Below are 22,060 nucleotides of genomic sequence, written 5' to 3'. Positions count from 1 at the left end.
TACAAGCTGCACCATAAAATTATCCTGCAGAAAGTTGATTAAATGTCTCCCCTTCACAGATGAAGACGAGCCCTGACCCCAATTTATATTTGGAAAGTTAAAGTCTCCCATTATCACTACGGTCCCCCCCTGTGCAGCCCGCTCCATCTGTTTATATAGGTGACCCTCTATTTCCTCAGAGATGTTAGGGGGTCTATAAATTACACCAAAAATAATTTTCTCAAAGCTCTCTTGGCTTTGAATTTCCACCCACAAAGTTTCAGCCTCCTCACACGCTGAGACCACTGACTCATTCACAATCGCTTTTAAGTCTCTTCTGACGTACAGACATACACCACCTCCCCTTCTATTTGCCCTGTCTTTCCGAAAGAGTGTAAAACCTTGAATATTAACAACCCAATCATGCGATGCATCAAGCCATGTCTCTACTACACCAACAACATCTAACTGTTCCTCTAATATCAGAGCCTCAAGCTCACCCATTTTGCCTGTGATACTTCTGGCATTTGTGAACATACAATTTAATTTTCCACAGTTATTTATCTGATTTAAAGTAATTTTACTGGCACATATATCCTCACCACTGTTCTGCAACTTGTGGATCTCCTTATCCACCGCCTTGGTCCCACATACACCGCCCACCTCACCACCCACCAACATAACCTGCCCCCTCTCTGACCTGTCTACCCCTTCAGTGTCTTCCTTTTCCTCCTCCCCCGATCCTAGTTTAAATACTCCGCCACCCCTGCTAGGATCTTCTCCCCCAGCACAGCAGCCCCCCTTCCACTTAGGTGCAAGTTATCTGCAGAAAACAGCTTGTACCCCAGTGAAAAGTCAGCCCAATGCTCTAGAAACCCAAATCCCTCTGCTCTACACCAGGATCTGAGCCATGCATTTAACTCCCTGAGCTCCCGCTGTCTGCTCTGTGTAGCGCATGGCACAGGTAGGATTCCGGAGAATACTACCTTGGAGGTCCTTTCCTTAAGCTTTGAACCTAGTTCTTTAAAATTATTCTTCAGGCTCCTCCACCTACCATCTATTCTGTCATTGGTACCAACATGGACCACGACAGCTGGGTCATCCCCAGCCCCTCCCAGTAATTTATCCACCCTTTCCACCACATGCCGAACCCTGGCACCAGGGAGACAGCAAACCATTCGGTTGAGGCGGTCTTGGCGACAAATTATTCTATCCGTCTTCCTGATTATAGAGTCCCCTACAACCACTAGCTGCCTTGGCTTGCCTGCACTCCCATCCACCCTACTACTAGCTGGTCTGCTCCCCCGGCTGTGAGGGAGAGCAGGATCCGCTAGGGCTGCCATTTCTGACACTGACGTCCTTACATCATTGCACAATTTTGCAATTTTGCTTGGATGTTCAGAGTCAGAGTTGGCCTTCCTTTTCTTTGACCCCTTCCTACTCCCTCTATTTATAGTAACCCAGCTACCCACCTGGCCCTGCTGGCTTTCCTCTCCACCCTCCACTTCTACCCCGCTTATTGCTTGCTCAGTGAGCAGCATACTCCTCTCAAGATTGTCAATTGCTCGCAGCCGTGCAATATCTTCCTCCAGATCTCTAACACAAGCTTCCAGTAGAAAAATATGGGCACATCTGTCACAGCGGTATTCACCCTCGAACTCTTGCTCCAGCAGTGTATACATGCGGCAGAGTGTGCACTGGAGCATACCACCAATCTTGCTAGCCATATCCTAGTAACAAAACTGTGATGAGTATATAAATCAAGAGATATAAAATGTAGGTTACTTACAGTTCTGTGGACTTCTCTTTTTCAAACTCCGCTTTTTTCAACTCACTTAAATTCACTAGCCACTTAGAATCACAAGCCAAAACTGAGCGAGCTCAAAAGTGAGTTGCCAGACCTTAATTTATCAGGTGTGAACACTAATCCCTCCTCCCAATTAGCAGACCAGGCAAAGAAAGGAAAAAAAAAATCTATTTAAAATGTGACACTAAGAAAAGTGCTATTACCTATATACACAGTCCACAATCACCCAAGCAACAGATTCACTCTTAACACACACAAATCTCCGCTTTTTTCAACTCACTTAAATTCACTAGCCACTTAGAATCACAAGCCAAAACTGAGCGAGCTCAAAAGTGAGTTGCTAGACCTTAATTTATCAGGTGTGAACACTAATCCCTCCTCCCAATTAGCAGACCAGGCAAAGAAAGGAAAAAAAAAATCTATTTAAAATGTGACACTAAGAAAAGTGCTATTACCTATATACACAGTCCACAATCACCCAAGCAACAGATTCACTCTTAACACACACAAATCTCCGCTTTTTTCAACTCACTTAAATTCACTAGCCACTTAGAATCACAAGCCAAAACTGAGCGAGCTCAAAAGTGAGTTGCTAGACCTTAATTTATCAGGTGTGAACACTAATCCCTCCTCCCAATTAGCAGACCAGGCAAAGAAAGGAAAAAAAAAATCTATTTAAAATGTGACACTAAGAAAAGTGCTATTACCTATATACACAGTCCACAATCACCCAAGCAACAGATTCACTCTTAACACACACAAATCTCCGCTTTTTTCAACTCACTTAAATTCACTAGCCACTTAGAATCACAAGCCAAAACTGAGCGAGCTCAAAAGTGAGTTGCTAGACCTTAATTTATCAGGTGTGAACACTAATCCCTCCTCCCAATTAGCAGACCAGGCAAAGAAAGGAAAAAAAAAATCTATTTAAAATGTGACACTAAGAAAAGTGCTATTACCTATATACACAGTCCACAATCACCCAAGCAACAGATTCACTCTTAACACACACAAATCTCCGCTTTTTTCAACTCACTTAAATTCACTAGCCACTTAGAATCACAAGCCAAAACTGAGCGAGCTCAAAAGTGAGTTGCTAGACCTTAATTTATCAGGTGTGAACACTAATCCCTCCTCCCAATTAGCAGACCAGGCAAAGAAAGGAAAAAAAAAATCTATTTAAAATGTGACACTAAGAAAAGTGCTATTACCTATATACACAGTCCACAATCACCCAAGCAACAGATTCACTCTTAACACACACAAATCTCCGCTTTTTTCAACTCACTTAAATTCACTAGCCACTTAGAATCACAAGCCAAAACTGAGCGAGCTCAAAAGTGAGTTGCTAGACCTTAATTTATCAGGTGTGAACACTAATCCCTCCTCCCAATTAGCAGACCAGGCAAAGAAAGGAAAAAAAAAATCTATTTAAAATGTGACACTAAGAAAAGTGCTATTACCTATATACACAGTCCACAATCACCCAAGCAACAGATTCACTCTTAACACACACAAATCTCCGCTTTTTTCAACTCACTTAAATTCACTAGCCACTTAGAATCACAAGCCAAAACTGAGCGAGCTCAAAAGTGAGTTGCTAGACCTTAATTTATCAGGTGTGAACACTAATCCCTCCTCCCAATTAGCAGACCAGGCAAAGAAAGGAAAAAAAAAATCTATTTAAAATGTGACACTAAGAAAAGTGCTATTACCTATATACACAGTCCACAATCACCCAAGCAACAGATTCACTCTTAACACACACAAATCTCCGCTTTTTTCAACTCACTTAAATTCACTAGCCACTTAGAATCACAAGCCAAAACTGAGCGAGCTCAAAAGTGAGTTGCTAGACCTTAATTTATCAGGTGTGAACACTAATCCCTCCTCCCAATTAGCAGACCAGGCAAAGAAAGGAAAAAAAAATCTATTTAAAATGTGACACTAAGAAAAGTGCTATTACCTATATACACAGTCCACAATCACCCAAGCAACAGATTCACTCTTAACACACACAAATCTCCGCTTTTTTCAACTCACTTAAATTCACTAGCCACTTAGAATCACAAGCCAAAACTGAGCGAGCTCAAAAGTGAGTTGCTAGACCTTAATTTATCAGGTGTGAACACTAATCCCTCCTCCCAATTAGCAGACCAGGCAAAGAAAGGAAAAAAAAATCTATTTAAAATGTGACTACAATTCATAGTCATTGTAGTGTTTTCTAAATAAACTTTTCCTGTAAAGTATGACATAAAGTATGTGCTTTCCACTTGCCGTAACCAGCAAAGGCTTCAGCTGCAGGCAAGTAAGATACTTCAAATTAAAATTAAATCTCAGAATTTAGAATAATACGTTCAGATTACCTGTACTTGTATACCAAGCCAGTCAAATGCATCAAAGCCTGGCTTTGTTCTTAAAATCAGAAGTCCTAGTAGGAACTGCAGTCCAATACCCCAAAATACTTGTCTCCAGTGAACCTGAAAAACCAAGATAAAAAAAGACATTACGTTTCTCTGCTAATCTGGTACAATATAAATTATATTGATCTTTTCAAACAATTTTTATTTGAGTGATACATGTCATATCTATTTAGGGCCGGAAGAAGCGCAGCACAGCGCGAAACGGCCGTTGCCCTCCTATGGGCGTTCAGCTCCCACTCCCTCCCTTGCACTTGTTATGTGAGTATATGTACCTTATTCAATAAAAGAAGAAGATATCTACATCTACAGCTTGGTGAGTGCCATCCTTGCTTTCTATACTGCATCCTGTGTGGATTGGACATGCCATATCTATGTCACCATTTCTATAACACCATTCTCTGAAATTATTTGTTATATACTTATACCTTCCCTTACAATCAACCATCACAGAGTTGTAATTTGGGAGGAGTAAATGTGATTTCTATACCTTAGTAGGATGTTTGGAGAATATGAGCATCAGGAGAACATACATAACAAGACCACCAAAAGAAATTAGCTGATTCGATCCCATTTTTGCTGTGTCAAAAATAAGCCATAATATCACTGCTGCAATAAGACTTATCCAAATAACCCTATGGGGACAAAAAGCCATTTTAAAATGTAGCAGAAAAAATAATCTATATTTTGTGCGTTATTATTAGAACATATTGTGTAGAACTTACCATTTCAACCAAAACCATTGTTTACTGAAGAAAGAGCCAACAGGGGAGAAGAATTTGACAATTTTGCCTTCATATCTGTCCATAAATAAATCCCAGCAGACAAAAAAGATGACCAGCAAAGTTAGAACAAAGAGGGCCAAAGCCCTTTTGAAGTTCAGTGCACAGGCCGCGATCACCATGGCCAAGAAGCCTTAAAGAAAATATTAAAATGAAAGTTTGTATAAATTCATGGTCACATATGTATAGGCAAGCCCTGGCTGTACTAGGTATTTGTCTTCAATTTCAATGCAATGGGAATCTACACTATGTAAGCTAGTCATTAGGAAAGGGAGCCTTAATAGGCTGTGGTATTGGTTGTATACATGCTGGATAGAAGGTAGAATTGATTTCATGTAGATTTGTATGTTGAGATATTACTAAATGTTACTAATATGCAGGTAGTACATCCTACATATTGTATTCTGCATGTATTGTAACACCCCATACATTGTATATTGAACGTCTTGCATTATATGCAGAATACAATATGTAGGATGTACTACCTGTCCGGCAAAAGTTCGCATCAGAAGACATATCTCTGATGTCACTTATTCCTCTGTTAATATCTCTTCGCTCACACGGCATTTCAGAGACATCCACAAGGGGGATATATCAAGCCTCAGATGGACAGGCATAGAAAAGGTTTCCAGACCCATCGGGGGGGGGGGGGACCACCAGAAAAAGTTATTAAATAGAGGATTTTCGTCTTAAACACCAGACAACCCCTTGGAATGAATTATCGTCATGACCTAATCACTGTCTATTGAACATATCCTGGAATCGGCACATATTTAGTTACTTAGTTGGTATATTCTTCTCAAGTGTAAAATAATTTATTGTCATATTGCTCCATTTATCCTGATAAGTTAAGGAATACTACCTTTACTATATGTATTAGCAAATAGCCTTGTATTTAGAAGCAAATACTTACAAATAACGGTTAATATGAGTTACTTCTCTCATTTCTCCCATGTGACCAGGTTTAAGAGTTTTATAAGTTGTCTCATTTTATGTCTATTGTATAGATCATGACTAAGGCTTGATCGCTTTCCATCCATGTACTTTTATCAGATGTACTTTTGCTGATGCACAAATAAAGATTTCCTTTAAGACCTTGTGGGAGCCTGCACTAGAATTACTAGATTTATCCTATATTTATTGCCAGGTAGATCAGTGGCAGACTAGGTAAATACTAAATACGTTATATCTGTCACCATAGCCATTAGGCATTTTCATACAGTGTACACAATAGGAAGTGACTTTAGGGTTACATTCAGCCATATTACAACTGGGTGTTTGTACAGCTGCACAATGGCATGTCCTGTAATCTGCACAGTATCATACAACTCATAGTACTATAGTGCCACAAATGCCCAGTGTCTCATATACCAGTACACCAAAGATACCTCCCATTGGATCTGATTCTAACTCTATAATGAACTCCATAGCTATAGCAGAAGTCAATCCTATTTGTATGTCCTTGTTGTTAATGAAGGATGGATCCAGAATAATTTTCTCTGGTGGTACCAAGGAACATTATTCTAACACAACAATTACATTTCCTGAGATGTTGCTTGTAGGTTCTGCATGATGAGTAGACTGAATTTCTTTAGTGATACATGCCTAGTGTTCAATAATTCCTTTTAATCCACCACATTTTCTTATGTTGTGATAGTTGCCTTAGAGATAGCTAGCACGGATGTACTTTATTTTTACCTGCCAACAAAATGCCATAGACCACATGTTTAATTACTCCTTTATGTTTGTTATAAAAGGAACATATGGCATCATATTTCTCTTCAAAGCATCTGTGGAAGAAAAAATATGTTGAGGTGAGGAGAAAAACATTATGTTAATAACCAGACGGATGATTTATACATCTATCTTTCTAGTCACAAATCTCATTAAGTCCAATGCTATGCAAGAATTCCATATTTACCAATTTTGAGAAAAGCCCTTTAAATTTATTGTATATTGGCCACCAGAGTCTTAAAGCAATGCTTCAAATGGATTTTTTCCTTGTGTAACACATTTCTTTGTAGTTTTGTTTGTACTGGATAAGTTAGCAGTCTGTATATTTGTTCTGGTTTATTTACTTATTTTTCATGTATCTGTCCTATGTACAAAACCCTTTTTCATCTACAGTATCTGAAGCTGTTTCAACTGTGACAACATTTGTTGCAAGAGCAAATTGAACACAGTTCTGAAAACTGGGATTTAAAATAATCCAGTACAAAGAAGTTTATTTATGGACAAACATTACATTTTCAACGGTATTTCAACACTAGACAAAGGCACCATAACTAATGCACACCATGGCACATGTATCTTAAGCCTGGCTTTGTGCAGCATTTTTTGGCCTTTCTGCAGGTTAGATGTACAGTATTTAGTGTATTTTCCTGTTTAATACATTTGGCGTTTGAGTAGTAAAGCTCTTTAAGTCACAAACGGCTCTAACCTATTTCCTATACGGGGTATGGATTTGTGCTAAAATGTTGCAACTTTCACATGATTAATTGGATGATAACTCAGGAAATTAATACGAAATAGAAAGTCCAGGCAGCACACTGCAGAAAAATGGGGTTTGGGTGCAGGCTATTAGGACTGGGTCAGGAGTCCCCCATGTATAAAAACTAGAAATTAAGCAGCACTCCAGTCATCAGATGCGGTGAAAAAAGTGGTTCTTCTTTATTCCATATAAAGTGATAGCAACGTTTCGGCTCCAAGGAGCCTTTTTCAAGCCAGCTTGAAAAAGGCTCCATGGAGCTGAAACGTTGCTATCACTTTATATGGAATAAAGAAGAACCAGCTTGAAAAAGGCTCCTTGGAGCCGAAACGTTGCTATCACTTTATATGGAATAAGGAAGAACCACTTTTTTCACCGCATCTGATGACTGGAGTGCTGCTTAATTTCTAGTTTTTATACATCAGGAAATTAATAGATATTAAAAAAAAGTTAAAAAAAAGTGCACATGATTCAAAAAAAGTAGCAAATAAAGAAGTAAAAAGACAAGCCAAAATTAGATACACGTGCCCCTGTGTTTAATTTGATTTATTTATAAAAAAAATATACCTCCGTAAAGTCATTTGTCCTTTAGGACAGTGGCTAAATCCTAAGAGGCAGATTTTTTAAGTGTCTGAAAGTCAGAATATTTCCAGTTGCCCATGGCAACCAATCACAGCTTCCCTTTAAAATATTCATGAGCACTGGTAAAATGAAAGCTGAGCTGTGATTAGTTGCCATGGGCAACTGGAAATATTCTGACTTTCAGACACTTGATAAATCTGCCCCTAAATCTCTAATCTCTAATTGCTAGGGAACTGACAGATGACCCCTGGCTATTGGCAGAAAGTAGCACCTAAAATCACCCTGACCTACCCTATAGTGAGGATAAGAAATGTCTTTAATGAGAAACCCCCTTTGAAAAACATTATCCATCATTGATATCATCAGTAAGCAACAGTGAACAGCTGACATTTCTTCTACTAATAGGTTGCAATCAAACACTACTTAAAGGGCTTGTCCAATTTAAGCACATGACAGAAAATAATGAATATTGTTTGCGTAGTGAAATGTTATTACATTTTTCAATATACTTTCTGTATCAATTCATAATGGTTTTCTATACCTCTGCTTGCTGTCTTTCTATTAGAAGCGATCTTTACTTCCTATAGATAAACATCGATACACAGGTGTATGGCTTGTTAGCATCACACAGCTTTTATTACACTGGTTGCTATAATGAGCCGTGCACCTGTGTGACCTCACATGACCATGGACGGTTGTTTATTTACAGGAAGTAAATTATGAAGCTTCCTGTTGCATGACAGTAACCAGACAACAAGCAGAGATTTTGGACAAGTGGACAACCCCTTTAATGTATAAGTTTCATTAAAAGGGCTACTATGAAAAGGCTACTATTACCAAAGGTACCTGATACCTTAGTGAAGGTAAACTTCGTACCAGTGATTGTAATTGTTAGTTATATGTAACCTTTTGGTCCACAGTTGTGTCATCTGACCAGAAATGTAGGGTTGTACCCTTTGCCAACAGAGGATCAAGCTTGATATATAATGAGGGGCAAGTTTGTAGCTCAGATTTCAATCATCATGCATGTACAAAAATTGCCATGAGTAATTATATATCTGCCATTGAGGAATATAACAGTATTGTATAGTGGCTTGTGGGTTTCACTGACTTAAGGGCCTGGTTGCAACTGCAACTGATACACTCTATACTTAAAGGGGTATTCCCATCAGGGCATTTACATTTAATTGAATTCATTTTCCATATGTAAACATTTCTTCAATTGGATGATATTAAAAAAAATGTTCTTGTGTGAAGATAATTTCTCATAAATGTAGTCATGTTGTCCCTTAGAAACGAGATGGCTTCCTCGTATATGTCCACCTCACATTTTGGCAGCAGTGGCTAGACATGCGCTATTGAGTCCTGTCTGACCACCAGGATTCTACAATCATTACCACAGGACTGTTGTGGGACATGCAGTAACTCCTGGACATTTCATATACAGAAACCTTTTGTTTCTTTGTGCAATTCCTCCAGCAGAGGTGGCTGTATCCAAGGTCACAGTCTTGTTTCTAAGGGACCATATGACTATATTTATGAAAAATTATATTCACACAGGTAATTTTTTTTAATAACATCTAATTGAACATATGTTTATATATGGCAGATTAATGAAACTGAATGTGAATGCCCAGACGAAATACCCCTTTAAGTCACTGTTACTAGCTTTATGTTCTTGCTTGGGAAAAAGTACTGAGAACTCCTAAGCTTACATGAATCCTTACTTAAAGCGGTTGTCCATTTTCAGCAAATATTTGATATGGTTTGTGTAAGGAAAAGTTATGCAATTTTCCAACATACTTTCTGTATCAACTCCTCATGGTTTTCTAGATCTCTGCTTGCTGTTCTCCTATAGAAAGCTTCTTTAAAAAAGGTTTCTATAGCAGGACAACAAGCAGAGATCTAGAAAACCATGAGGAATGGTTACGGAAAGTATATTGGAAAATTGGATAACATTTCCTTACACAAACCATTTCAAATATTTGCTGAAAGTGGACAACCGCTTTAAACTAAAAGCTGCAGTTAAAAACCTTGAACCTAAAATCAAATGTTGGATAAAATATAGAGCAAGAAATATTACTTAATAAAAAGTCAGTTTAAAAGAAATTAAAACAATAGCACTAGCAAAACATGTGCTGAATGGTGCAGAACAGAATGTCCACGATACCTTTTAGGATTTGAGGCTCCCTTTTCACATTTGGTATCATCAAGCTGAAATGAAAAAAATAAAAAGTTGAATGGCAGAAACAATAAATGGAGACAACTTTCTCAACTTTCTCATGGCAAATGTTAAACATTCTCTTACCTGGGTAATAATTACAGAATCTCCATTGATATGTTTTTTGTTTTGAAGATTGTTGCTTTTTGCTTCATCTCCATAAAGAGATTCATCATTCTGTAATATATAAATGTATATAATATTAAATGGCTGGTCATATATAAAAAGAATATCATTTAGAAATCTTCTTTTAGGCTCACGGCTGCACGTCCTAGGTAGCACTATCTTTCCATGCAGAGCTACCACGCATGTCTGCAAGAGTAAGCACAAGGGCAAAGGCCTGTGACAGTCCTCTCTTTCTATGCACTTTAGTCCCCAGGAGCAATGCACACTGCTCCATGGGGTCCGTGTATGCCTAGCTTCCGCTAGTGGCCAGCTGCCAGGGAGCTCTAATGATTGTCTGGTACTTGGCCCCCTTTAAAGCATGGCAGGGAGGGGGCACATTAAGAGCTGGGGCCTGGTTCTATGTTTTTCTAATGCTGATGGTCATGGCTAGGGGTAAGAGGGGCCCCATTTAGAATTTTGGCCTGGGGCCCAGAGGACTCTGTTTTCTCCACTGTCTAAAACCCTTAATAAATGTGGAGCATGGCATCTATGGAATTTTTTTGGCCGTAAATTGCAACAGAGATCTGTCACAAACAGTTTCAGAAATCTGGGGCACTGTGTTGCATTTCTAAAAAGGGTTCCTAATGGGTTTCTTAAAAGTGTCCACGGAGAGATGGCAAAATGCTCTGCAATTGTACTTACTTTTGCAAACATTCTAGGTCTGCATTACATATTTTTACAATGACAGGTTACACAGTCCTTTTATTGATGTAGTATTTTTATTGATGTTCTACTGTTCTCCATAAGGCTCCTAGTCTAAGTGCAACTGCACTCCATCTACACCTATTAACACAGGTATTAACCAATACAGTCATGTCAGCAGAAATGCCCTTTTGTCTTTCAGGAAACCTAAGCCACAAGCTTCAAGGCCATCACCGCATGGCCTTACTTGGTCCATGAAAAACAGAGAGTGCTGGCCAGATTTTATAGCCAGAGGAATCCTTGCACCATAGTGCAATATAATACAAGGTGCCCCTGTGATCATGATTACATAATTTGTGATTCAGCGTGCCTGTTCTCGGTGCCCCTCGACCTTGCTCGGGGCTTGAAATCTGGCCAGTGCACAATCTGTTCCTCAAGATCGAGTACAGTAATGTGAAGGGATTTTCTTTCCAACCTACACATAGGATATGTCATCGGTAGTTGACCTATGAAGTTGGAACACCTGGCACCCCTGTCAGTCAGTTGTTTCACATTACAAACAGAGCCTGTATGTGACAGCTCTGTCTAAAGTGTATCTTGGCTAACTGCAGGAGCGTCTCTCATTCAGTGGATTCATTATTTTGAAGCTTAAAACTATTACTAATAATTACTAATACTAAGGAAGTATAAAACCTTACAACTACTATTTATAAATTGCTAAGAACTTTCTTAGTCTTTTGTCACATAGTTTTAGGACTAAGGCTGGCTGCACACTAAGGAAACTGACCTGTATGTTGGTCTGATCCTAACGAACCAATATGTTGGTCCGATGCCACAATCCTAATATATTACACAAATATGATGCAAGGACCTCCTGTTATGTTGGTACTATAAGTACTGTAAGCAGATTCCATGCAGATTTTATGCAGAGATTTTGGAGCAGAAAATCCACACCGTAATACAGTACAATTAAAGTGATTCATCGTTTTACGTTTATTGTGCATCCTCGCTGATTTTTTCATACTTTTTTTGACATGGAAGTCTAAGGGGAGAGTTAAAATCTGCATGAAATCTACAACTAATCTGCATCAAATATTCAGAATGATGCGATTTTGATGCAGATTTTTGCTTGAAATGAAGTCAAATCAAAGTAGGTAAAAAAAATGCATGTGGAAAATCTTCATAAAAAAACACAAATAACGCAGGACTAAATAGACAAATCCGCATGAAATCCAGATGAAAAACGCACATAAAAGTAATTCCTATTGAATTCGGATTTTCAAACACAACGTTTGCAGAGTCTTTAAGAGCCAGTCCTGATGTATGACTGCCATTATATTTCAGCAAGATGCAAAGACTCCCGTCCTGTGCAATGTGTGCAGTCTGTGGCAATGAACCAACATACTTGTCCGTTTCCACTGGCTACATAAATTTTTGTGCAGCCATCATTCATTTGTTTCAAAGAACCTTCACTAAATGTCTCATGTTATCCACTGTAAAAACTAGAGCAGATCTGTGTTACCTATGCTTCATTGTGGTGCTTCAGGTATCATTAACAGCTTTGCAGTAAACTATATAAGAAGGTTAGTGCAGAGGTCGCATTTTTATACTATAGTGTAACAGGGTATAAAAGGATGATAAATATATTATTGAGAAGCCGAATGAGGTTCTGAGCCAAATCTCAAAATATTTGTAAGTGAAAGAGTTAACTGAAATACTGAACAAAACCATTCGATATACACACAGGGTACATGAGAACCTGAGTGCTGATGGGCTGCACTTTCATTCCACAATCCTGAAATACACTTTAGTAGTTTTGTGAAGTGCGGCTATTACATGTAGTGCAGTCTTCAGTCTTTTTCATGCATTTGCTAGAGTTTACAAAATGGATGTGAAATGGCTTCCTTAGTGTGAAGACACAATAGAATATACTCCGGAGATGTTTATTGACTCCCATGAACATTTGCTTGTCTTGCTTGCTGTTTTATATTTCAAATTCTGATTCAATGAAATACCTTTAGAATTACATTTTTTATTTGATCAATGGTGGGAAAGGGTTTACTGCTTCACATTTGCACAGGTTATAGATGTAATATATATACATTACACCTATTACCTTTTTATTTAACAAAATACTTAGTGAATTCTGATCGTTTAATAATATGGATTGGATGTATAAACTACTCTATAGATGTTCAAAGTTACCTTTACTGGCTGATAGCTTTGTAGTATCTTTTATTTCAAGACCTACTGACATATGGCCATCCAGAGCTGCTGTTTCAGAGCTCAGCGGTTGTTCACTTTAAAGGAAACCTACCATTTTGGATCTACCTATTAAGGTAGATCCGGTGGTAGGTCCAGCTAATAAATGCCATCTTTTTAGGGTGAATCCGTTAGTGGCCACTGTATTTGGAGAAGTTTTATTGCCCTAATACTCAAATTTGTGAAAGAGTCTACTGGAGAGTAGAGTTGCCAGAGCCGAGGCTACGCGGTGTGGCTGCTCCACACCTCTGTAGCCTCTTTCTAAGTCATGTCAGTAGTCTGGCCAAAGTCAGGTTTTGTCAGAGTCACAGCCAGATACAACTAATACACCAGATAAGCCCTTCCAGAGAGATAGCATAGTGGGATCTGCATGTAGCATTTTTTCACCTTGCTTCTCCAAATGGTGCAACACCTGATACAGCCTTTAAAAGAATGGATCCCACAGAAAAATATCGGATCCATTATGGCATCAGTTCTGCTCAGAATTGCTCTTCTATGCCAGATTGAAAGATGGGCATATGTTAACACACCTTCAAGACTTAAGGGGGTGTTCTCGTCTCGGCATTCACATTCAGTTTGATTAATTAACCATATATAAACATTTCTTTAATTAGATGTTATTAAAAAAATGTACCTGTATGAAGATAATTTCTCATAAATGTAGTAATATAGTCCCTTAGAAACAAGACTGTGTCCTTGGATACGGCCACCTCTGCTGGAGGGATTGCACAAAGAAACGAAAGGTTTTTGTATATGAAATGTCCGGGAGTTACTGCATAACACCACAACAGTCCTGTGGTAATGATTGGTGAATCCATGAGGTCAGGCAGGACTCAATAGCAAGCACATGTCTGGCCACCGCAGCCAAAATGTGAGGTGGTTATATCAGAGGTAGCTATCTTGTTTCTAAGGGACAACATGGCTTCACATAGGAACTTTTTTTTTAATAACATCCAATTGAAGAAATGTTTACAGATGGCAAATGAATTACTCCCAGATGGGAGAACCCCTTTAACTAGATCCAGTATTTCCTTCTAGCATTGGACATTTTCACTCTGCCCAATAAGCTAGATTTTTTATCATAAGATGTTTATCAGCAATCTGTTGTTTTATATTAATGAAATAAGAAAAACATATTGGACATGGGGTGCTCTTATATTTTCATCATAACTGTTGGTTTGCCAATGTGAGTCCACCCTATAAACTATTTCACAGTGTCGTTGGTGCTCAGCCTTAGTTGCAAATCCGTTGCATTTTGTCTCCATTGTGTTTCCTTTTTTTTTTTTTTTTTTTTTTTTAAAGTTTTTTTATTTTTATTTTTATATTATCAATTATCCATACTATGTTACAAGACATCCTTTGCAATATCACACACAATCTGAGATACATTGGATCATTACATGTCATGTTGTAAATAACATCATAATAAGAACCATCATCCTATCGCAAAGAATGTGCAAACTTCAATAAGCATAAACCCCACCCATACCCCCCCTCCCTCCCCACCCTCTGCCGATGCTGGAGACGCTGAGTGGGCACAGTAGATGCCGAGTGGAGTACAGAGAAAACTCTATAAACTCCACAGGTTCCAAATATTCTTAAGTCTACTACCCTTCCTATAGCGTTTCTCGTACGCACATTCGTATGATTTTATACGCTTAACTAAATTATTCCATTCATTCACTGTTGGGGGCTTATCATCTAACCAGTGTTTGACTAATACTAGTCTTGCAAGGAAAATAATCTTCAAGGCCAAGTCACTTTTTAATCTATCGTCTAAGGAGATCGGGAGCAGGCCCAGGACCCCAAAGGTGGCGATACGCGGGACAGAACATTGAAGCTGATCCTCTAATCTCATGAATATCTCCTCCCAATAAGGGTTGATCTTCGGACAGTCCCATAAAACATGTAGGATATCAGCTTGGGGACACTTACACCTCCTACAGTTAGAATTATAACTTAAACCAATTTTAAACATTAAATATGGTGAAAAATAAATTCTATATAATATGTGTAGTTGTGTACATCTGTAATTTAAATTAATCGTTGATCTGACCACATTTTTATAAATATCTCGTCATTGTGCCACAGTGATGAAACCGACCTGGTTCGACCATTTCAATTGAGTAACATGACTAGACTTCTGGTCTATAATAGACCTAAGTCGACAATAAATACTTGATAAATTGAGTCGTGATACATCTAAATCTAATATTTCCGTAAATTTTCCCCCTGAGTGTATCGTGAACCTATCGTGATGTAATTCTTTCCTATATGCGTGCGCAATTTGACAATACCTAAAAAAATCCCTTTCCTTCAAAATATCCCTAAGGCACCAATCCTGAAAGGAGGGCAATGTCCCATCTTCTTCCAACTGCTCCAAAGACTTAATCCCCTTTCTTTCCCAGAACCCAACGTCTTCCATTTTAGCTAGCTCCGAGAAGTTAAGGTTACCCCAAAGAGGAGTAAATTTAAATCCTCCCTTAATGCCGAATAAACTCCTAAGATCTCTCCAAGTATTCTCCAATAGCCGTGCCAGGGGGAATCTTTTAACGTTAAGGCACTTCAATTGTCCTGACTCCAATAGAGCCAAAATTGAATCAAATCTTCGCTCCAACTGCAGGGTAATCGCATGGAATATGTTAGACTGTCTATTTTCCAAGATAAACTGAGTCTGTGCCGCCAAAAAATAGTGATAGAAGGATGGGAGCGAGAGACCGCCCCTTTCCTTATTTAGCATTAAAGTTTCTTGTTTAATGCGCACCCTTTTTCTCCCCCAAAGTAATTTATTTAAGATCGCGCGAATAAACCCAAACCATCTCTTACCTATCCAACAAGGAGAATTAGATAATACGTATAATATTTGAGGTAACAATACGCTCTTTATGAGTATAACTCTCTCTGCACGATTTAATGGTAGCGTATTCCAAGTATTCACCTTATTTTTTATTTTTGTTAATAAGGGAACCAGATTTAGAGTAATATAATCATCAGCCTTGGCCGTGATCTTTAAACCGAGATATTCACATGAAGGGGAGACCTTCAATTCAACCTGCAAATAATTTGGGTGAGGGTCATCATCCAAAGGGACCAAAATCGACTTATGGGTATTTATCTGGAAACCAGAAAATCTACCATATTCCTGAATGACCTTCAGGGCCTTTGGGGCCGATATTTCGGAGTCTTTAAGAAATAGGAGAACATCATCTGCATATAACATTATCTTATCCTCGGGTCCTGCTAATCCTCCCCCCTCTATCTCCCTGTCTGCCCTGAGTTTTATTGCCAAAGGTTCTATAAAGAACGCAAATAACAGCGGGGACAGGGGGCAACCCTGCCTAGTACCCCTAGACAGGGTAAAAAAAGGGGAGAAGTCGCTATTAACCTTAATACAGACCCTCGGAGACTTATAAAAAAGTCTGACCCAATCCACGAACGGGGCACCCAACCCAAATCTATACAGGACCTCCCAAAGGAAGTCCCACTCCACCCTATCAAAGGCTTTAGAGGCGTCCAGTGACAGGATGGAGCGCGACCCCCCTCGGCCCATCTGCAGACCGGCGAAGAGCCGTCTTATATTGGTCTTACTCTGACGACCAGCCAAAAAACCGCATTGGTCTTCATGTATAAGTGCTGGCGCGAACTCTTTTAATCTATTTGACATTAATTTGGCCACCAGCTTGGCGTCAGCATTAATAAGCGAGATCGGTCTATAAGATTCCGCTTCCAATGGGTCTTTATTTTTCTTTTGAATCAAAACTATACTTGCCTCATACCACGAATCAGGTAACCTACCCTCCCTTTGCGCAGATTCCCAAATCTCCACCATAAGAGGTAGAAGGATAGAACCGAATCTGCTATAAATTTCTAGGGGAAGCCCATCCAGTCCCGGGGCAGAATTACGTCTGGAGGATACGAGGGACTCCTCGAGCTCTGCACTCGTTATAGGGCGCGCTAGCCCATCTGACCTTTCCCTCGAGAGAGAGGGGAATTGAATATTATCTAGAAAGTGTCTTATATCCCCTATTGACACCTCCAGATCTGAGGAGTAAATACCTTGAAAAAATGTTAAAAAGGTATCTCTAATCTCTTCGGCATTAGTAGTTATGTCCCCAAAATTATTTTTAATGGCTGTTATTCTGTTTTCCTCCTGTTGTTTTTTAACTTTCTGCAAAAGCCCCTTTGAGGGTACCCCACTCTCACAGTGTGCCCTCTGATCCAGAAAAAATAGTTTCTGCGTCGCCTTCTCTGCCATAAGTCTATTATATTCCTCTTGTACCCTAATAAAGCTATCGTGCCGCTCTCTCGAGCCGCATTCTAGAAAGGCCCCCTCTTTTTCTTTTACCTCCTTTTTTAATAGTCTTTCCTTTCTGGCCCATTGCTTACGCAGGTATATAATTTCTGAGTTTAATATCCCTCTAATAAAGGATTTCAGGGCGTCCCACATTAACCCAAGGTTAGCCCCGGTTCTATTCATCACAATAAATCTACATATCTCTTCCTTGATTTTGTCCTCGTCTGTCAATAGCACTAACCAATGCGCATTGAGTTTCCAGAACTTAAGAACAGATTTCCCAGATCCGGACAACTCAAGAACCAACGGGGAGTGATCAGAGATGGAACGGTTATCATACCGAATTTTCCCCACCCAGTCGATGGCAAGATCGTTCGCCAACGCTAAGTCTATCCGGGAAAAAGTATTATGGGAGCGATTGTAACATGAAAATATCGGTAGGTCCCCCTTTAAAGATCTCCACACATCTCTCCAACCCACTTCCTGGCAAAACCTAGCAAAGGGGGTATCTCCCTTCTCCATACCTGCCGGGTTTTTTTTCCCTATACGATCTTTCTTATCCGACATCACAGCATTAAAATCCCCAAGGACCAGAACCGGGCAATCACCCACCTTTTCCATAAACCGCAGTAGACTTATCAGAACTTCATATCTAAAGGGGGGCGGTATATAGACTCCTGCCACCACACATTTGATGCCATCTAGTATACCTAGCAAGAATACATATCTCCCATCTGGATCACACCTTGTTTCTAGTACTTGAAAGCCAACTGATCTATGCACCAAGATGGAAACTCCTCTAGAAAATGAAGAGAAAACTGAGTTATACATCTGACTGGCCCACCTCCTTTCTACAAGAGCCAAAGATTCCTTATCAAGATGTGTCTCTAATAAAATAACGATTGCTGGTAATTGTTTAACAATATAGTCAAAAATAATACAGCGTTTCAGGCGATCTTTTAAGCCTCTTATGTTCCATGATATAAACCTCGTACCCATGTATTATATCTACACAAACGACGGGGGAAGAGGAGCACAAACAGACCCAAAAGGAAAGAAAAAAAGAAACAAAACCACACTACGACCAAACAACATCCCCAGCATCGGAACATCCCTCCCCCCCCAAATCCCCCCACCTGTTCTACCGTAGTACAACTCTACCTACTTCAGCCACTTTCCCGCCCCCCCCGCACCCCCATCCCACCCATTGCTGACCTGCATCAACATATTATGACCTAAATATCCATATTCATAGTCCCTTAAGATCTAGCCAGTCCGAGGCTTGTTCTGGCGTACTGAAAAACTGGGACTGGCCTTGAAAGATGATTTTTAATTTGGCCGGAAAGATTAATGAATAAATGATTCCCTTGTCTCTCAACCTTTTTTTCACTTCCAGAAAACTCTTCCGCTTCTGGAGGGTGTCCTTAGAAAAGTCTGGGTATATTGCAACTTTAGCCCCTTGGATTGATAGACCTTTTAAGTCACGAGCTCGTTTCAATATCACATCCCGATCTCTCGAGAGTAGCGTTTTACAGATAAGGGTGCGGGGAGTATTCCCCGGAATATAGGGACCAGCCGGAATTCTGTGAGCTCGCTCAATGTCAAAATGCGGGGAGAAATGCTCCTTCCCTATTTCCTTCAAGAACCATTCTTTAATATAACCTACAGGGTTCTCCCCCTCAGCTTTTTCTGGAACCCCTATTAGTCTTAGGTTGGCTCTTCTGGAGCGATCCTCCATATCCGCAATTTTTCCTTTAAGGGCCTTATTCTCTACCTCCAGACGGGAGGTGATTTTTTTGAGAATGCCCACCTCCTTCTCAATATTAATAATTTTATCTTCTGCTGTTTTTTGTTTATCTCTTACCCTATTCAGCTCTTCTCTCATAAGAGAGACATCTCCTCTCAGGGCCCCAACCTGATCTGTCAGACCCAATATTGCTGCGTTGCATGTTTTTATGGAGTCTAAGATCTCTTTTAACATTACGTTTTCTCCCCCCATATTTGACTCGTCCCCGTCCTGTTCCTCCCCCTCTACCGTAACCAATCTCGAGCCTTGTGGTTTATTTTTGGGGTCTTGAGCCTCATTTTCGGGATTTTTCTGAAAAGTCGAACCTGTACGTGTTTTAACTGGGGGGGATTTCCATAGTTTATCCAACTTAGAGGAATTGTCTCCTTTAGCCCCTCCTTTCTCTTTCTCCTTGGGGGAGGCTGCCCCCAAGGACTTCCTTGAGGTATTTTTAGGGGGCATGCCTGATAACAAAATAAATACCCTCTAAACCAAAGTATTATTCCACTGGGGAAATAACCGTAAATCCAGAATACAGCAACCTAACGGTAGCACATCATATACTGCACAGTTGACAATGATCAGCATTAAATTGGCACGGTAGGCGAGATACAAGCCACTGAAAAAAAAAAAATAACAAGCAATATAGAAAACAGAAACCGAAAGAGCTTTAGATCAATCGAAAAGCACAGAATGTTCTGCAAGCCAGGAAAGCGAGTCCTAAAAAGCAGGCATAGCCAAAAGCAAGGTCCGTTCACCCCAATGGATTGTCCAGTTGTTAGAAGGATTTGTATACGGAGTTAGTATAACACAAATACCACGTTGTGGTTATTAGTTTATCTTCTGCGATCTTGAAATATGTTATCCCCATGGGAAGCAGTTGCAGAGATATAGCTTGCTACTAATGATGTTAAAAAAGTTAGGTAAGGGGGTGCAAATCGCTGATGTTTAGCAGGCAGATAGCAAAGAGATTGCAGGCAAAAGTCATGCAGATGTAAAATTAGTTAGAAAAGAGACAAAGTTAGAACCGTATGCAGTCAACTTAATACATGGGAGAGGAAGGTTAAGGCCAGGTACATCTCACCCATCCAAACGGACTGCTGCGGGCGGCCGAGCTCTCAGGCCAAATACATCTCACCCATCTAGACGGACGGCTTCAGAATGTAGTCATCTCAGGCTTAACGAGCAGGGACCAAACACGATGACCTTCTTGCAGCCTTTGCCTCAGAACATGCCGACACCCAGGATAGAACTCCAGTCACACCACCTCAGCAGCGATCTCGGAACGCCCTCCTCCGGGTCAGCGTGCATCCGGCACCGGTCTTCCGCTCGTCTTCTCGTCCTTCGTCCTCCCCGCTCAGCTCATCTAGCCGTGCGGGCGCCCAGCCGTTTCGGCGCCTGAGCCCCACAGATGCGCCAAAGATATGCCGCCAGCCTCCTTCCAAGGTGAGCGCCGCGGCTAAAAAATGCTCAGCATACCCGGCGGCCCGTCCCGAGCCGAGTCATAGGGCCAGGTCAGCGTGGGGGAACGGGCGATGTGGAGGACGGCTGTGCAGCGCGACGTACGTGCTACGTCATGCCGTTACGCTCCAAAAAGTGTGTTTCCTTTTTACTTCTGTCTTTTCTCCGTGTTCGCAAAATAAACTGAAGGTTTAACATTGCTTTGAAAACATCACACCATCACAATGAATGTTTCATCAGTTTTTGCGGAACCATATACTTCTATTGCTTGATCCGCCTCCGTGAAAGAAATAGGTCATGTTCCATCATTTTTCCATGGACAACGGATCAGTGAAAATACAAGTCAGTGTGAAAACACCCATAGAAATCAATGGCTTTGTGAGGCATCTGTGGAAACCACGGATATGAAAAACAACGCCAATGTGAAAGAGCCCTAAGTCTGATTCATTATTACAATAGGGTCTAATTGACATCAACCTAATTACTAGCTGACTCATTCTATATTGCTTGTCAGCAACACCCATTAGCCCATTTCTACTGTTTATATGGGTTTGTATTAACTTAAGGTAAGACTAGGACAACATTTCTTAACAAATGACATGACTGAACAAGAAACTAAATTACTATGTGATAATTGACAATCAGGCAGAAAAAAAGATACATTACAGCTGCAGCAGTTAATTGTCATGTAACAACCTGGTACTATTTTTCATATGAATTTCATGTAAATTTACCATCAACAAATGACCAACTACCTGTTTCTATACATATGTCAACTGGCCAAGAATATGTAGGTATAGTGAATAATCTCTCTATGTAACGATCTACCAATAATAATTAGTCACGAGATGCATAAGCTCAGTACCTTGCTGAGGTATAGAAGAAAACTTAATTTAAAGGTGATTCCTTATGAAGCCAATGCAGAGAACTGCATGAGTGGCCATGGCTGCTACTGGCAAAATCATCTTTTTGTCAGTGGTATCTGAAGCAGGACCAATGATGATTAGCCTAATATCCCATGACCTGCAGATCCTGGATGTTTAACCCTTTAGGCACTGTCTGCGAAACTTGATTATGGCACCGGAAGTGTTTTCTTTCTTTTTTTAACATTGCACCAACCATTTCCCCTTAACTTTTTGAAAGCATAATATAGGGACCAAACTTTAGAAAC

At 40.0% G+C, this 22,060-nt stretch overlaps 1 protein-coding gene across 2 annotated transcripts in view; it reads right to left on the bottom strand.

The window, feature by feature from the left end:
- The window catches only part of SLC28A3 (solute carrier family 28 member 3), an 83,403-nt gene that overhangs the window by 29,057 nt on the left and 32,286 nt on the right, over nucleotides 1–22,060 (bottom strand). Inside the window, exons 3-8 of one of the 2 annotated variants that reach the window (XM_072150871.1) lie at nucleotides 10,367–10,456; nucleotides 10,229–10,272; nucleotides 6,687–6,778; nucleotides 4,932–5,121; nucleotides 4,697–4,841; nucleotides 4,153–4,266 (exon numbers count right to left, since the gene is read on the bottom strand). In XM_072150871.1, coding sequence (XP_072006972.1) covers nucleotides 4,153–4,266; nucleotides 4,697–4,841; nucleotides 4,932–5,121; nucleotides 6,687–6,778; nucleotides 10,229–10,272; nucleotides 10,367–10,456 — 675 coding nt within the window. Of the gene's footprint in view, nucleotides 1–4,152; nucleotides 4,267–4,696; nucleotides 4,842–4,931; nucleotides 5,122–6,686; nucleotides 6,779–8,599; nucleotides 8,673–10,228; nucleotides 10,273–10,366; nucleotides 10,457–22,060 lie in introns of those variants that run through there. The other variant, XM_072150872.1, reaches the window with a different exon arrangement.

This window comes from Engystomops pustulosus, chromosome 1 (assembly GCF_040894005.1).
Source record: "Engystomops pustulosus chromosome 1, aEngPut4.maternal, whole genome shotgun sequence".
In the NCBI taxonomy this organism is placed as follows: domain Eukaryota; kingdom Metazoa; phylum Chordata; class Amphibia; order Anura; family Leptodactylidae; genus Engystomops; species Engystomops pustulosus.
This window is presented reverse-complemented; position numbering and strand designations above follow the sequence as displayed.